Source organism: Littorina saxatilis, linkage group LG16 (genome assembly GCF_037325665.1).
Source record: "Littorina saxatilis isolate snail1 linkage group LG16, US_GU_Lsax_2.0, whole genome shotgun sequence".
Taxonomy (NCBI): domain Eukaryota; kingdom Metazoa; phylum Mollusca; class Gastropoda; order Littorinimorpha; family Littorinidae; genus Littorina; species Littorina saxatilis.
Genome location: NC_090260.1, coordinates 43,948,930 through 43,962,371, shown reverse-complemented (window position 1 = coordinate 43,962,371; position 13,442 = coordinate 43,948,930). Strand labels below are relative to the sequence as shown.

Below are 13,442 nucleotides of genomic sequence, written 5' to 3'. Positions count from 1 at the left end.
ATACAGGTGAATGAGCAAGAAGGCAGAAAAAAGAAAAGAATTCATGAAGAAAAAGAGAGCATGACAGGAAAGAGGAACCAAAAATGATATTTTTGGGTGTGAAGAGAAGCGAGATTGTGGTGTATAGACGGTGCCAGAGCACAGGTCATATGCATAACTAATGAGCGGAATGCCGTCTTCCCATTGGCCAGCCGGCCCAAGATCAGTCTCTCTGCCATTTCTGCATCTGCGGTAGCCAGTGCCAGACGTCCCAAACAACTGTGCGAAAATTTTCAACGTTTCAAGGATTTTGGAAAGAGAAGGTACACGTACTTTTACCTTTTTTTGTTTTGTTTTGTTGCTTGATTGTCGAGAGGGGCGATTGAGATCGAAACAGCGGTAATAGGCTCGAGTGGGGCCAATTAGTTGTCTGCAAGGAAAGTTTGGAGTTTGGGAAACTGGGAGACAGCGTGGCACCGTAGGCAGAAACATGTGGTTTCACGTTTGCCGGGAGTGACACTCGAAGGAACGAGGGTGATAGCTAGGTAGACGGTGATGGTACAATTAGCTGACAGCCGTCAGTAAAAGTGTTCAGGGAGAAAAGAAGACAGTATCATCTTCTCCTGGCATTAAAATTGGTCCGAGCAGTGGCAACGCGAATCGCTCGGTCACGTGACTAGTTTCTTTGTGAAGAAAGACGGCGGGAGCGAAAATGTTTACAAGTTGTGCGGTGGTCGGGCACTCTTTCACGTGGAGGTTTCAGCGATTTGTGAACACAGATGAGGGGGTGCGGCCAGATTTAGGTTTTGATGGTTTTGAGCAGATATTCGATGGGAGAGGGGGCCGAAAAATAAGCGACGTTGAATCAATGCTAGAACAGAACAGGGCCATTTTCACCCGGAAAAAATGGGGAGTGATAGTGCTAATGGTGGGGGACAATAATATTGTTCCCGGAACGACACCGAATAAAGTGTTTCGTGAGCTGTGGCATCTGTGTGTGAGGGTGCAAACATTGGCAAACTCAGTAGTGGTGGTGTCAGGGATGACACAGAGATACAGTGGCTGGGGGGGTTTCAATGACATAGCCAGGGAGGTGAATAGGCTTCTTCATCAACAGCTGAAAACGGCACACAGGATAGTGGGTTTGTTCCCCCACTACGTGGCTTTCCCTCCAGCAGAGAAGTTTGCTCAGTATCAGAAACATTTTTTAGCAGATGGGATTCATCTGTCAGGGTCGGGGCACATGCTACTGTACAGAGCACTGAGAAAAGTTCTGTTGGACAGTCGGCATATAGACCAATGAGGTAAGAAGGTGTTGTGGTTGTTCAGCGGGTGAGAGGGAAGTGGGGGCTAATAGTGATAGCCGGTATCCTCTCGTGCTGATGGCAGAACCACAATAGGGGTAGATGCAGCACGGACGGGGTACCAAGGTTTATTCCCAGACTGAAGTGGTTGGGTTCTACCGAAGACGCCAGACGCAGAGCTTTGATGCCGGGAGTGGAATAGGATGGGGTATCCTTTCCAGCTTTTGGAGTGACGTCATTGTTGGTTCTGGTTTGGTAGAACCGGTTGTGACTTCATGGGGAATGTGTATTGGTACAGCCCGTGCTGCATGATCAGATTGACAGTGTTTTCTTAGGTGTACTCTCGTGCTGAGGGCAGAACCACAATAGGAGTGTAGATGCAGCACGAACGGGGTACCAAGGTTTATTCCCAGACTGAAGTGGTTGGGTTCTACCGAAGACGCCAGACGCAGAGCTTTGATGCCGGGAGTGGAATAGGAGGGAATATCCTTTCCAGCTTCTGGAGTGACGTCATTGTTGGTTCTGGTTTGGTAGAACCGGTTGTGACTTCATGGGGAATGTTTTATTGGTACAGCCCGTGCTGCATATATATAAAAAAAAAAAAAAAAAAAAAAAAAAAAAAAAAAAAAAAAAAAAAAAAAAAAAATAGGCCCCTGATGCTTAGTGGCCTTTGAAATGTTTCAGGATGTCGAAGCGTCCAACCAAGCGACCGGGGCGTCCCTCAAAGCAGCCCCCGAAGAGGTTTCGAGACGAGGAGGCTGAAGGAGAGGACGAAATGGGCGTGAAGGAGTCGCTAACCCAGCTCCTTGCTGAGCAGAAGGCCCTGAGGAAGGAGATTGCGGAGATTCGGGCCGCCAAGACGCCGGCGCCTGAGGCATCGCCCGCAGGATCGACCACCTCTACGGGTGGAAAATCCAACTCAGGCATGGCTGGGCACTCTGGACACTCCGGTGAGCAATCTAACACTAGCGGTACACAGGCGTGGGCAACCGGCAACCAGAAAATGTTGCCCATTGACCTACACGTGCCAAAGACAATAAAGGAAAAGATCTGGAGCGGTGTGGCGGTTAGGTTCGCAATACTCCTGCCCGCGGACCCGAAGGAAATGCTGGAGGAGGACTCGGATGAGGACGATGAAGACAAAAAGAAGAAGAAGAAGAAAGAAAAGAAACTGTTAACCTTCACAGAGTGGGTGAAGGCCTGGAACATTTATATCACTATACTACAGGACAGAGCGAAAGAGGTACACAGGGGCCTGGGTGCCCACTTTGCTCGGGTGTGTACCCTGCATGAGCTGCAGGGCAATTGGCGGGACTATGACTACCGCTACCGGCTCGCAATTGCTGCAGGAGAAAGGGCATGGGGGGACAGCGACGCGGACCTGTTCGCCACCACCCGCTTAGAGCCTGCCACCCAGACCCATGACGGGGGAAAGAAGAAGCTGCAGGGTGGCGCAGGGGGGAAGACTGGAAGTGGAAACCCAGCCAAAGTGGGGGGCTTCTGCTTCCAGTTCAATGAACAGGGATCTTGCAGCCGCCCAATTGTGGCTTCAAGCACTTTTGCTCGCAGTGTGGGGGGCAACACGCAATCCGAAAATGCAGCGCCAAAGGGCACCCCTTTCGAGCGGGACGGGGGGGAAAAGAAGCAGGAGAAGGAAAGAAATGAAGACTGGGGCACGGGGGCCACGCCAGTGAAGGCGGACAAGCTGGAAAAGTGGCTGGAAGGGTACGATCCACAGAAGAAGCGGGCTTTAATACAGGGATTCAGAGAGGGTTTCCGGGTAGGGTTCACAGGAGCCCCAAATAGTGTAGTTCAGAAGAACCTGAAGTCAGCAGAAGAAATGCCAGAAGTAGTAGAAGCGCACATAAAGAAGGAAATAGAAGAGGGGAGGTTAGTAGGTCCCTTTAGGCATATTCCTTTTACTCAGTTCCAATGTTCTCCAATCGGCTTGGTAGAGAAAAAGATGAAAGGAAAGTATAGGATGATACATCATCTATCTCACCCGAAGGGGGCATCCATAAATGATTTCATAGAGGAAGACATGGCCACAGTGTCATATGCCAATGTGCAAGATGCAGTACAGTTAGTGCAGACAGTAGGAAATACAGCATTTATGGCAAAAACTGATGTGGAGAAAGCTTTTAGGTTGTTGCCTATTCACCCTAGTGACCAAAACCTCTTCGTACTGAGCTGGCAAGGAAGTTTTTATGTTGATCTTTCGCTTCAGATGGGTTGTTCTTCGTCTTGTCACTTGTTCGAAGAACTAGGCACGGCTTTGGAGTGGATTGCTGTTCAGAAGTTAGGGATACCATTAGTGCACTACCTGGATGATTTTTTCCTTGCGGCAGTATCGAAGCAGCTAGGCAAAGAATACCTAGACAAATTTCTGGGTTTGTGTGAGGAAATAGGAGTTCCCATGGCACCTGATAAGACGGAGGGCCCAGAGACGAGGTTGACATTCCTGGGAATAGAGATAGACACAATCGAAAGAGAAATTCGGCTGCCGGTGGAAAAACTCACGAAGTGTGCCCAAGAAATACAGAACCTACTACAAAAGAAGAAAGCAACAGTGAAGGAAATTCAGTCGGTCATAGGGTTGCTGAACTTTGCTTGCCAGGCAGTGGTGCCAGGGAGGGCGTTCTTGAGGAGATTGATCGACTTGATTAGAGGCATACGCTCTCAGCTATTCTTCGTGAGGCTGAACCAAGGGGTGAAAGAGGATTTGAAGACTTGGCTAACTTTTCTGCAGTCATTTAACGGGAAGTGCTTTTTTCTCATGAACAAGGAAGTATCCTCAGAAGAGCTGGATTTAGTGACGGATGCATCCGGGGCAGTGGGATACGGGGCTTTGTTCGGTAGGCAGTGGTTTCAGGGTAGGTGGTCCGACTGGTGGCGACTCCAAAATATCACCCTACTGGAATTGTATCCTATCGTTTTGGCTCTGGAGACATGGGCGCTGGCCTTTCAGAACAAATACTTAGTCATTCATACAGATAATTTAGATTTAGTATCCGTAATTACTAAGCAGACATCAAAAGAACCCCTGGTGATGATTCTGGTGAGACAATTGGTCTTGTGCTGTTTACGGAACAATATTGTTGTCCGAGCACAACACATTGCGGGTGTTGACAATGCAATTGCTGATGCGCTGTCTCGTTTTCAGATGACGAGGTTCCGGCAATTGTGTCCACATGCAGAGCCACTTCCGGTTGGGATTTCACCTCTGCCAGAACAATTGGGGGGGATAGGCGACTAGGAGAGCTGTTGACAGCCTCGTACGCCAAAGGGACACAACAAGCATATAGAAGGACCTGGGTGAGCGTGACTAGTTTTTTGAAACAGAGAGGGTTTTCTACTTCCTTGCCAATGAGCACTGCAGCGGTGTGTCTGTACATTGGTTCGTTGCATGAGGAAGGGAAGGCGGCTTCAACGGTGATGTCCGCAGTTTCAGCAATCAGTTGCGTCCATAAATTGAATGGGTTAGGGGATCCCACTATTGATTATACTGTCAAAAGACTACTGCAGGGGTGCAAAAGGGTGGGTGACAAAGGGAAGGATACAAGGTTGCCCATTACTGTCCCTATCCTTAACTCAATTATGGAGAAGAGCGAGGTGGCCATTGGGGAGAACTACGAGAAGATACGTTTCCGGGCTATGTGCACCTTGGCCTTTCACTCATTATTGCGGGTGGGGGAAATGGCGGTATCCCGGGAACCAGAAAACGTATTGCATAGGGGAGATGTCCGACTGGACGGACAGGCATTGACCATAACGTTCCGCAATTTCAAATCTAGCGCAAAACCAGTTACCCATACCGTAGAGAAAGCCAAGGCAGGCGTCCCATGCGCGGTAGAGGCCATGCGGGCCTACATGAGCATTCGTGGGAACGCAACGGGGCCGTTGTTCCGAGCTATGTCGGGGGCACCCATAACGGCCAGGGAATTCAACGAGCAACTACAGTTGGTTTTCCAATTTTGTGGCCTGCCCAAACAGAACTTCAAATCGCATAGCTTTAGGATTGGGGGTGCCTCCCACATGGCTCGGAACGGGGCATCGGACGCTCAAATCCGTCAGGCGGGCAGATGGTCTTCTAACGCTTTCTTGTCTTACATCAGGGTGCACAACTGGTAGATCAGGTAAAACGTAGGGCTTCTCTCTGTGTGCAGTGCAACAGAAAGGGGGAGGTCAGGCACATGTCTGCGTGCAGTGCAGCAGAACATTAACATGGGATCACAGGTGTGCAGTGCAGCCTGGGATTATAAGAAAGTGTGCAGTGCAACTTTCCGAGAAAGGTCGATTTTGCTTGGTGGCGGTACCTGATGTGAGTCATCAGGTGGTGGCGCGTACCGCCGGATTGGTGGTGAATGACAGACATTATGTATTTAATCGATGTGCTTTAATTGGGCTAAAACACAATGTTTATTGTTTTTTAGAGTTGCCAATATAAGTTTTTTGATGATGGTCTAATGAGCGGATGCAGAAAGCGGTAGATAAAGGGAAGTAACCCGGTGACCAGTCTAGTAAAATTTGACAGCTTGTTGGTGAAGCTGGAAACAAGAACAAAAAACAGTAAGCTAATACATAGTGGACAATGCCATCTATGATGTGTAAGACAATTTTTGTTCTTGGTGAATTTATGCAAATGTACAACCCAATGTATATGATTATGTCAATCATAGTTTTTGTGGAATTTATGAAAATATTCCACTGATTTTGTATGCATTATCTGCGCTGAAAATGAACGACCTGTGGTGTCGACCAATAAACATTTTCAGCGTAAACTGGCAATGAACGTTTCATGTGGTTGTGGTGGTGACTGTGGCGCTGGCTGGCGCTGGCTGATTGTCCGGTTTCGGAAAACTTTTTATCTTAAATTCTTGTCTATCCTCGCACATCTGAACATGCAAAAATGATTTTATGCACAGCATAAATGATATTTTTGGGTGTGAAGAGAAGCGAGATTGTGGTGTATAGACGGTGCCAGAGCACAGGTCATATGCATAACTAATGAGCGGAATGCCGTCTTCCCATTGGCCAGCCGGCCCAAGATCAGTCTCTCTGCCATTTCTGCATCTGCGGTAGCCAGTGCCAGACGTCCCAAACAACTGTGCGAAAATTTTCAACCCCACCGCCATCCCCTTACTCCACCATAACGTAGTTGTGTGGGCGCGTACCGCCGGATTGGTGGTGAATGACAGACATTATGTATTTAATCGATGTGCTTTAATTGGGCTAAAACACAATGTTTATTGTTTTTTAGAGTTGCCAATATAAGTTTTTTGATGATGGTCTAATGAGCGGATGCAGAAAGCGGTAGATAAAGGGAAGTAACCCGGTGACCAGTCTAGTAAAATTTGACAGCTTGTTGGTGAAGCTGGAAACAAGAACAAAAAACAGTAAGCTAATACATAGTGGACAATGCCATCTATGATGTGTAAGACAATTTTTGTTCTTGGTGAATTTATGCAAATGTACAACCCAATGTATATGATTATGTCAATCATAGTTTTTGTGGAATTTATGAAAATATTCCACTGATTTTGTATGCATTATCTGCGCTGAAAATGAACGACCTGTGGTGTCGACCAATAAACATTTTCAGCGTAAACTGGCAATGAACGTTTCATGTGGTTGTGGTGGTGACTGTGGCGCTGGCTGGCGCTGGCTGATTGTCCGGTTTCGGAAAACTTTTTATCTTAAATTCTTGTCTATCCTCGCACATCTGAACATGCAAAAATGATTTTATGCACAGCATAAATCTACCTAACAGCAAACTAGAAAGCTCCTGTGGTTCCAAAAACAGGAGGGGCTTTTAATTTCATAACCGCAGTGCCCCACTGCGGGAAATAATAATAATAATAAATGAGCAGTTATATAGCGCAACATCATAACTTTACAATTATGCTCTTTGCGCTTGACACATTTAAAATTAAAACACAGTTATACAAGCATTTACATCTACATTCATAGTCAACAACGCTTAATTAAAAGCATACACCATCACACATACATTACAAAAGATTCTTCCACTAACTAAGTAATAAAAACATGAATAAAATAGGTAGTAAAAAACAAGGAAATACCAGCTGAATACCCTTAATCAAACAGAACATGTTATCAATAATGCTGAAAACAGTCCTAGATGTTTATATACATTATCACTAAAACAACAAATACACTACGCTAGAGTTCTTGTGAACCACAGCCGTTTGTTTCGTGCATAAAAACGTGCTATTGTAGATAAGCTCACATCGAGTCGCATTCAAATGACTAACTGACGACTACATGGTGAAAAAGGGAAACTGGATCACACGGGTTCACGATGGCTCAGGGGTAAGATAAACCACGCAAAAATAAATTCTTTGAAAATTGTTCGCTCTTTACGGAGGGCACCTAGGATGTTCTCAATCGGTGAGTGTTTAAATGAAAGGGTGTTTGTACTGTGTGTAAAAGCCTGACCGTATCTGTGATGGTTTACGGGAGGCTTACTGTGCCTTTAACGTCGTTTTCAACCACGAAGGGTTATATCGCGACGGGGAAAGGGGGAAGATGAGATAGAGCCACTTGTCAATTGTTTCTTGTTCACAAAAGCACTAATCAAAAATTTGCTCCAGGGGCTTGCAACGTAGTACAATATATTACCTTACTGGGAGAATGCAAGTTTCCAGTACAAAGGACTTAACATTTCTTACATACTGCTTGACTAAAATATGTACAAAAATTGACTATATTCTATACAAGAAACACTTAACTAGGATAAAAGGAGAAACATAATCCGTTAGTCGCCTCTTACGACATGCTGGGGAGCATCGGGTAATTCTTTCCCCTTACCCGCGGGGGGTCGAAGAGGGGATGACGTCATATGCATTGACGTCAAAGCCTTTCGACGTCATCTTCGTAGGCGAGCTTTATCCACAGACTTGGAAACTATAGAAGTTCTACCCAGGCCAAAGCGGCCATTGGTGGCGTTTGCTCACCCACCGTATTTTGGTTAGTATGTTCCCAATTGTTGGTGAACTTCCATCCCCAACTGTAGCCCGTGATCGGGCACAAAGAATCTTTCTTTATCATGTATTATCGGCATGAACATTTCTCAAGTCGATTACAGTATAGCGTTCGTGGGATACCTCCAGCTTCGCTGGGATAAGCCACACCATTGGCAACACATTTGATTTTAAGCGAGATTCTCCATTGACCGTGCTATATATATGATCTCTCTCTCTCTCTCTTGCCAGAAATGTATTCAAAGCAAAACAACGGGAAAACAGGACAAAAATGTTTTTCTGTGAAGCTTCTTTTCCCAAATTCACACTTAACTAAGTCAAAGACTGAGCTTGCTGGGTACGAATTTGTTTGTTTGCTTAACGCCCAGCCGACCACGAAGGGCCATATCAGGGCGGTGCTGCTTTGACATATAACGTAAGCCACACACAAGACAGAAGTCGCAGCACAGGCTTCATGTCTCACCCAGTCACATTATTCTGACACCGGACCAACCAGTTGCGTACGAATTAAGCTGCGTCATTTTATTAAACCGTTCTCAGTAAAAACAGAGATATAGGATAAGTAATTAACATGAGTTCCTGGATATAATATTCCAAGACGTTTTTTCCCTATTTTTTTTCGATGACTTCATATCCGTTTTTGCGTGAAAGTTATGGCAGCACTGTCACACCCTCATTTTTCAATCAAATAGATTGAAATTTTGGTCAACCAATCTTCGACGACGTCCGGACTACGGGATTGAATTTCAGCTCGGCAGCGTAAAAATTAGTTAATTTGTTTGCTCATTTATGTTGTCATTAAAATCGAATTTACACTAACAGATTTAAAAAGGATTGCATACTATTCCTCAATTTCTCCCAAATTCAAAATGTCACGTTTACTTTAAAAATGTGATCAGAAAATAGGTTAAGTAAGTACCGCGTTCGCACGCTACGCGGAAACGAGCGTGACAGGTCGACCCTTCTTTGGGCGTGGTTAGTCGAGACTATGTAAATATAGTCCTGGCGATGACTGCATTTTTGGTGTTAATCTGTTACTTTTGATAGTGACAGCTTGACAATTTTTTTTATATCGCTTCACGCGACTTGTTTTCTCACGTGTTTGCATGACTAGCAAATTTACGCCAGGTGTTGTACGCCAGGCGAACTCGTCTTTACATCAGTTGTAGTGACACTGATTGTTTGTTTGCTTGCTTAACGCCCAGCCGACCACGAAGGGCCATATCAGGGCGGTGCTGCTTTGACATATAACATGCGCCACACACAAGACAAAAGTCGCAGCACAGGCTTCATGTCTCACCCAGTCACGTTATTCTGACACCGGACCAACCTGTCCCAGCACTAACCCCATAATGCCAGACGCCAGGCGGAGCAGCCACTCCCGTCGCGATCTAACCTTGAATGGTTGAAAACGACGTTAAACACCAAATAAAGAAAGAAAGAAAGAAAAGAAAGGAGCAGCCACTAGATTGCCAATTTTAAAGTCTTTGGTATGACCCGGCCGGGGTTCGAACCCACGACCTCCCGATCACGGGGCGGACGCCTTACCACTAGGCCACCGTGCAGGTCTAGAACACGCGTGCTTCCGGTAAATCGGAAAACGTCTTTTCAGCGCAACGGCCAACTAATTTGTCAAAACATCTTAAAACAGAAAAAAGTACAAACAATATTTTTTTGAGTACAACATCGGAATTTTGGAATTTTAATTAAACATCCGTAGCACGGTATTCTGAATATAAAAATCGGAGAAATTACGGAGAAACTGTAGATGTGCACAGGTCTGGATGTATCAGGACCTTCAAATAAAGTGGTATGCCAGGGATGCTGATGTGAGTTGCTTCTTGCTGGTGAAACCTATACTGGAAGACAATATTTGCAATTTGGTCATAAATACGAAGTGACAGGTTTGGTAGTATATTCGGTGGTGCCAATTTTGCGCAGTTAACAGTTCTGGGTTGAAGTCTGATCATACTTTATTTTCCAGAGATGGGGGAGGGGGGGGGGAATATATGCCTCAGCAGATATTCGAAATTAGGGCTTCTTGGGGCAGATGTCTTTATTGCTTGGCCACCCCACCAGTTTTAACCAAGAAAACCAATTCAGAATGTTATTTCAATACATGCGTTGCAAAAACGTCACCAATCACCGTTTTTGGTGCAAACATGTTTCACGAAATCGCAGCATACGTTTACGCCACCAGGCCACACGACATAAGGGCCATGTGATGGCTGCGATATTTCTATTCAACATGCAAAAAAGTAGAAGAACTGTAACCGGATCACTCCAAATGTCTGCGCAGTTACAACAAACTATCAACGAAATAGTTCTATTCACTTCTGAGCAATAGAGATACTGCTCCAAAAATAACGCAAAATACATTCATAACTTTTTCATCAATTCCTGTTTGTTGCCTCCCACTCTCCCCTCCCTCTTTCTCTCCAACACCCACCTCACTCTCTCTCATTGGGTAAAACATCTGTTGAGTGTGCTTGTGTTACGGGCTTCAAATACATCCCCTTCTGCGTTTATTAGGGACCTGTAAGTGTTGTCAACACGTGGTTCTTCAGTTCTGTATGACTTAACATGTGTCTTTTCAAACTCCCTTTCCGAGGAAATTTCTTTGAACAATGACAGGCATGTGGCTTTTCTCCTGTATATGTCAACATGTGTGTCTTCAAATGTTCTTTAAGAGCAAATTTCACTTTCATTACTTTATTTTCATTACTTTATTGTCCCATCGCTGGGAAATTCGGGTCGCTTCCTCCCAGTGGAAAGCTAGCAGCAACGGAGTCGCGCTACCCAGGTGTCTGCGTGTTTAGGTGTATTCAGCCACCTGCACTTATGGCAGAATGACCAAGGTCTTTTACGTGCCATTGTGATGACACGGGGGTGGGACATGGCTTCCGTCTCTGGGTCTGCACATAAAGTTGACCCGTGTCCGTCCCGGCCCGAATTCGAACCTGCGACCTTTCGATCACAAGTCCAACTGAGCTACCGGGCCATCAGGACAGGCATGTGGCTTTTCACATTAATGTGTCAACATGTGGGTCTTCAAATGTTCTTTCAGAGCAAATGTCACGTTGCAATCAGGACAGGCATGTGGCTTTTCTCTTGAATGTGTCAACATGTGGGTCTTTAAATGTTGTTTCTGAGTAAATTTCTTTGAACAACCGGGACAGGCATGTGGCTTTTCTCCTGTATGTGTTAACATGTGGGTCTTCAAATGCCCTTTCAGAGCAAATTTCTTTGAACAACGAGGACAAGCATGTGGCTTTTCTCCTGTATGTGTCAACATGTGGGTCTTCAAATCCCCTTTCCGAGCAAATTTCATTTTGCAATCAGGACAGGCATGTGGCTTTTCTCCTGTATGTGTTAACATGTGGGTCTTCAAATGCCCTTTCTCAGCAAATTTCTTTGAACAACAAGGACAGGCATGTGGCTTTTCTCCTGCATGTGTCAACATGTGTCTCTTCAAACTCACTTTCTCAGCAAATTTCTTTGAACAACAAGGACAGGCATGTGGCTTTTCTCCTGCATGTGTCAACATGTGTCTCTTCAAACTCACTTTCCGAGCAAATTTCTTTGAACAACGATGACAGGCATGTGGCTTTTCTCCTGCATGTGTCCACATGTGTCTCTTCAAACTCACTTTCCGAGCAAATTTCTTTGAACAATGAGGACAGGCATGTGGCTTTTCTCCTGTATGTGTCAACATGTGGGTCTTTAAATACCGTTTCCGAGCAAATTTCTTTGAACAATGAGGACAGGCATGTGGCTTTTCTCCTGTATGTGTCAACATTTGGGTCTTTAAATGCTCTTTCTGAGCAAATTTCATTTTGCAATGAGGACAGGCATGTGGCTGTTCAGTTGTATGTGTTAACATGTGTTTGTTTACACCCCCCTTTTGACCAAATATTGTTGTACATTTAGGGCAGGCATGTGGTCTTTCTCTTGTCAACATTTGATTGTTTACTTGACGCTTTGAATCATGTGTAACTGCACTCATGGAACAGACATATTGTCGTTTCTTAGTGTATGTGAGTGCACATCTTGTCAAATTGTTCTTCAAACCAGGAAATTCATCTTTACCACTGTGTTCCACACTCTCAACGTGTTGTGTGGGTTCTACTGGATCTTGTTTCACTTCCACTTCACAGTAACAGCCTGCAGGCAGAGGACAACATGCTGCTTGCGTTACACAGTCACGTGCAATGTCTGATTTCCTGTCCTCTTCAACTTCCACACCACCACAAACAAAACTCTCACCATGCGCATACACACTTGTTGCAGGGATGTCTTCAGCCGCTGAACTGCTGGTCTCGGTCACAGCTGGGAATGCCTCAGTCTTGAAGTCCTGCCCCGCATTGCATGTACACTCCTCTTTGCACTTGTCGGAGACCTCCATCACTGGCCTTGCTCCACCCTCCCCCACACCGTCTTTTTCACGCTTGATATCATTAGAACATGTACCCCAATCTTGTTCTGAAAATGAAGCTGTGTCTGCAATGGTTCCAAAATCAATTGGGATTTCTGCTGCCCCTTGTTTCTGCCTAATAACTTCACTGTAAGCACTGGATGATGTTGGTATTTCAGGTGCCTCTTGTTTCAGCCAAACAACGTCCCTGTAAGCACTGGATGATGTTGGTATTTCAGCTGCCTCTTGTTTCAGCCAAACAACGTTGCTGTCAGCACTGGATGATGTTGGTATTTCAGCTGCCTCTTGTTTCAGCCAAACAACGTCCCTGTAAGCACTGGATGATGTTGGTATTTCAGCTGCCTCTTGTTTCAGCCAAACAACGTCGCTGTGAGCACTGAACGATGTTGGTATTTCAGGTGCCTCTTGTTTCAGCCAAACAACGTTGCTGTCAGCACTGGACGATGTTGGTATTTCTGATGTACGCTCCATCTGCACGTTGACTGTTTTGTCTGTCTTGAAATCTTCACCTGCTGGTGCTGTAACAGAAAATTCAAAAATCATTTGTAAGTCTCCTGATGAAAATGTAAGACAGCATTCCTGAAAGATAGAAATACACAACTCCCAAAGACAGAAAGATTCTCTTCCTGAAAGAAAAGAAGAGACGTTAACGAAAGACAGAAAAAGATGTCACTTAAAGGCACACAACTTCTCAGGAAAACAGTTCGGCTCACCATCTCA

General features: G+C 45.3%; 1 protein-coding gene across 1 annotated transcript; it reads left to right on the top strand.

The window, feature by feature from the left end:
• The first annotated feature begins 334 nt into the window (after positions 1–334).
• LOC138951102 (uncharacterized) lies at positions 335–6,889 on the top strand. The gene is made up of 2 exons (XM_070322759.1): positions 335–3,008; positions 4,447–6,889. The coding sequence occupies exons 1-2, from the start codon at positions 1,969–1,971 to the stop codon at positions 4,448–4,450; spliced, it is 1,044 nt and encodes a 347-aa protein (XP_070178860.1). The 5' UTR covers positions 335–1,968; the 3' UTR covers positions 4,451–6,889.
• The last annotated feature ends 6,553 nt before the right edge of the window (positions 6,890–13,442 follow it).

Bases quoted from the DNA above. Each gene is read 5' to 3' on its own strand.
- LOC138951102 (XM_070322759.1), top strand. From the start codon at position 1,969: ATGTCGAAGCGTCCAACCAAGCGACCGGGGCGTCCCTCAAAGCAGCCC.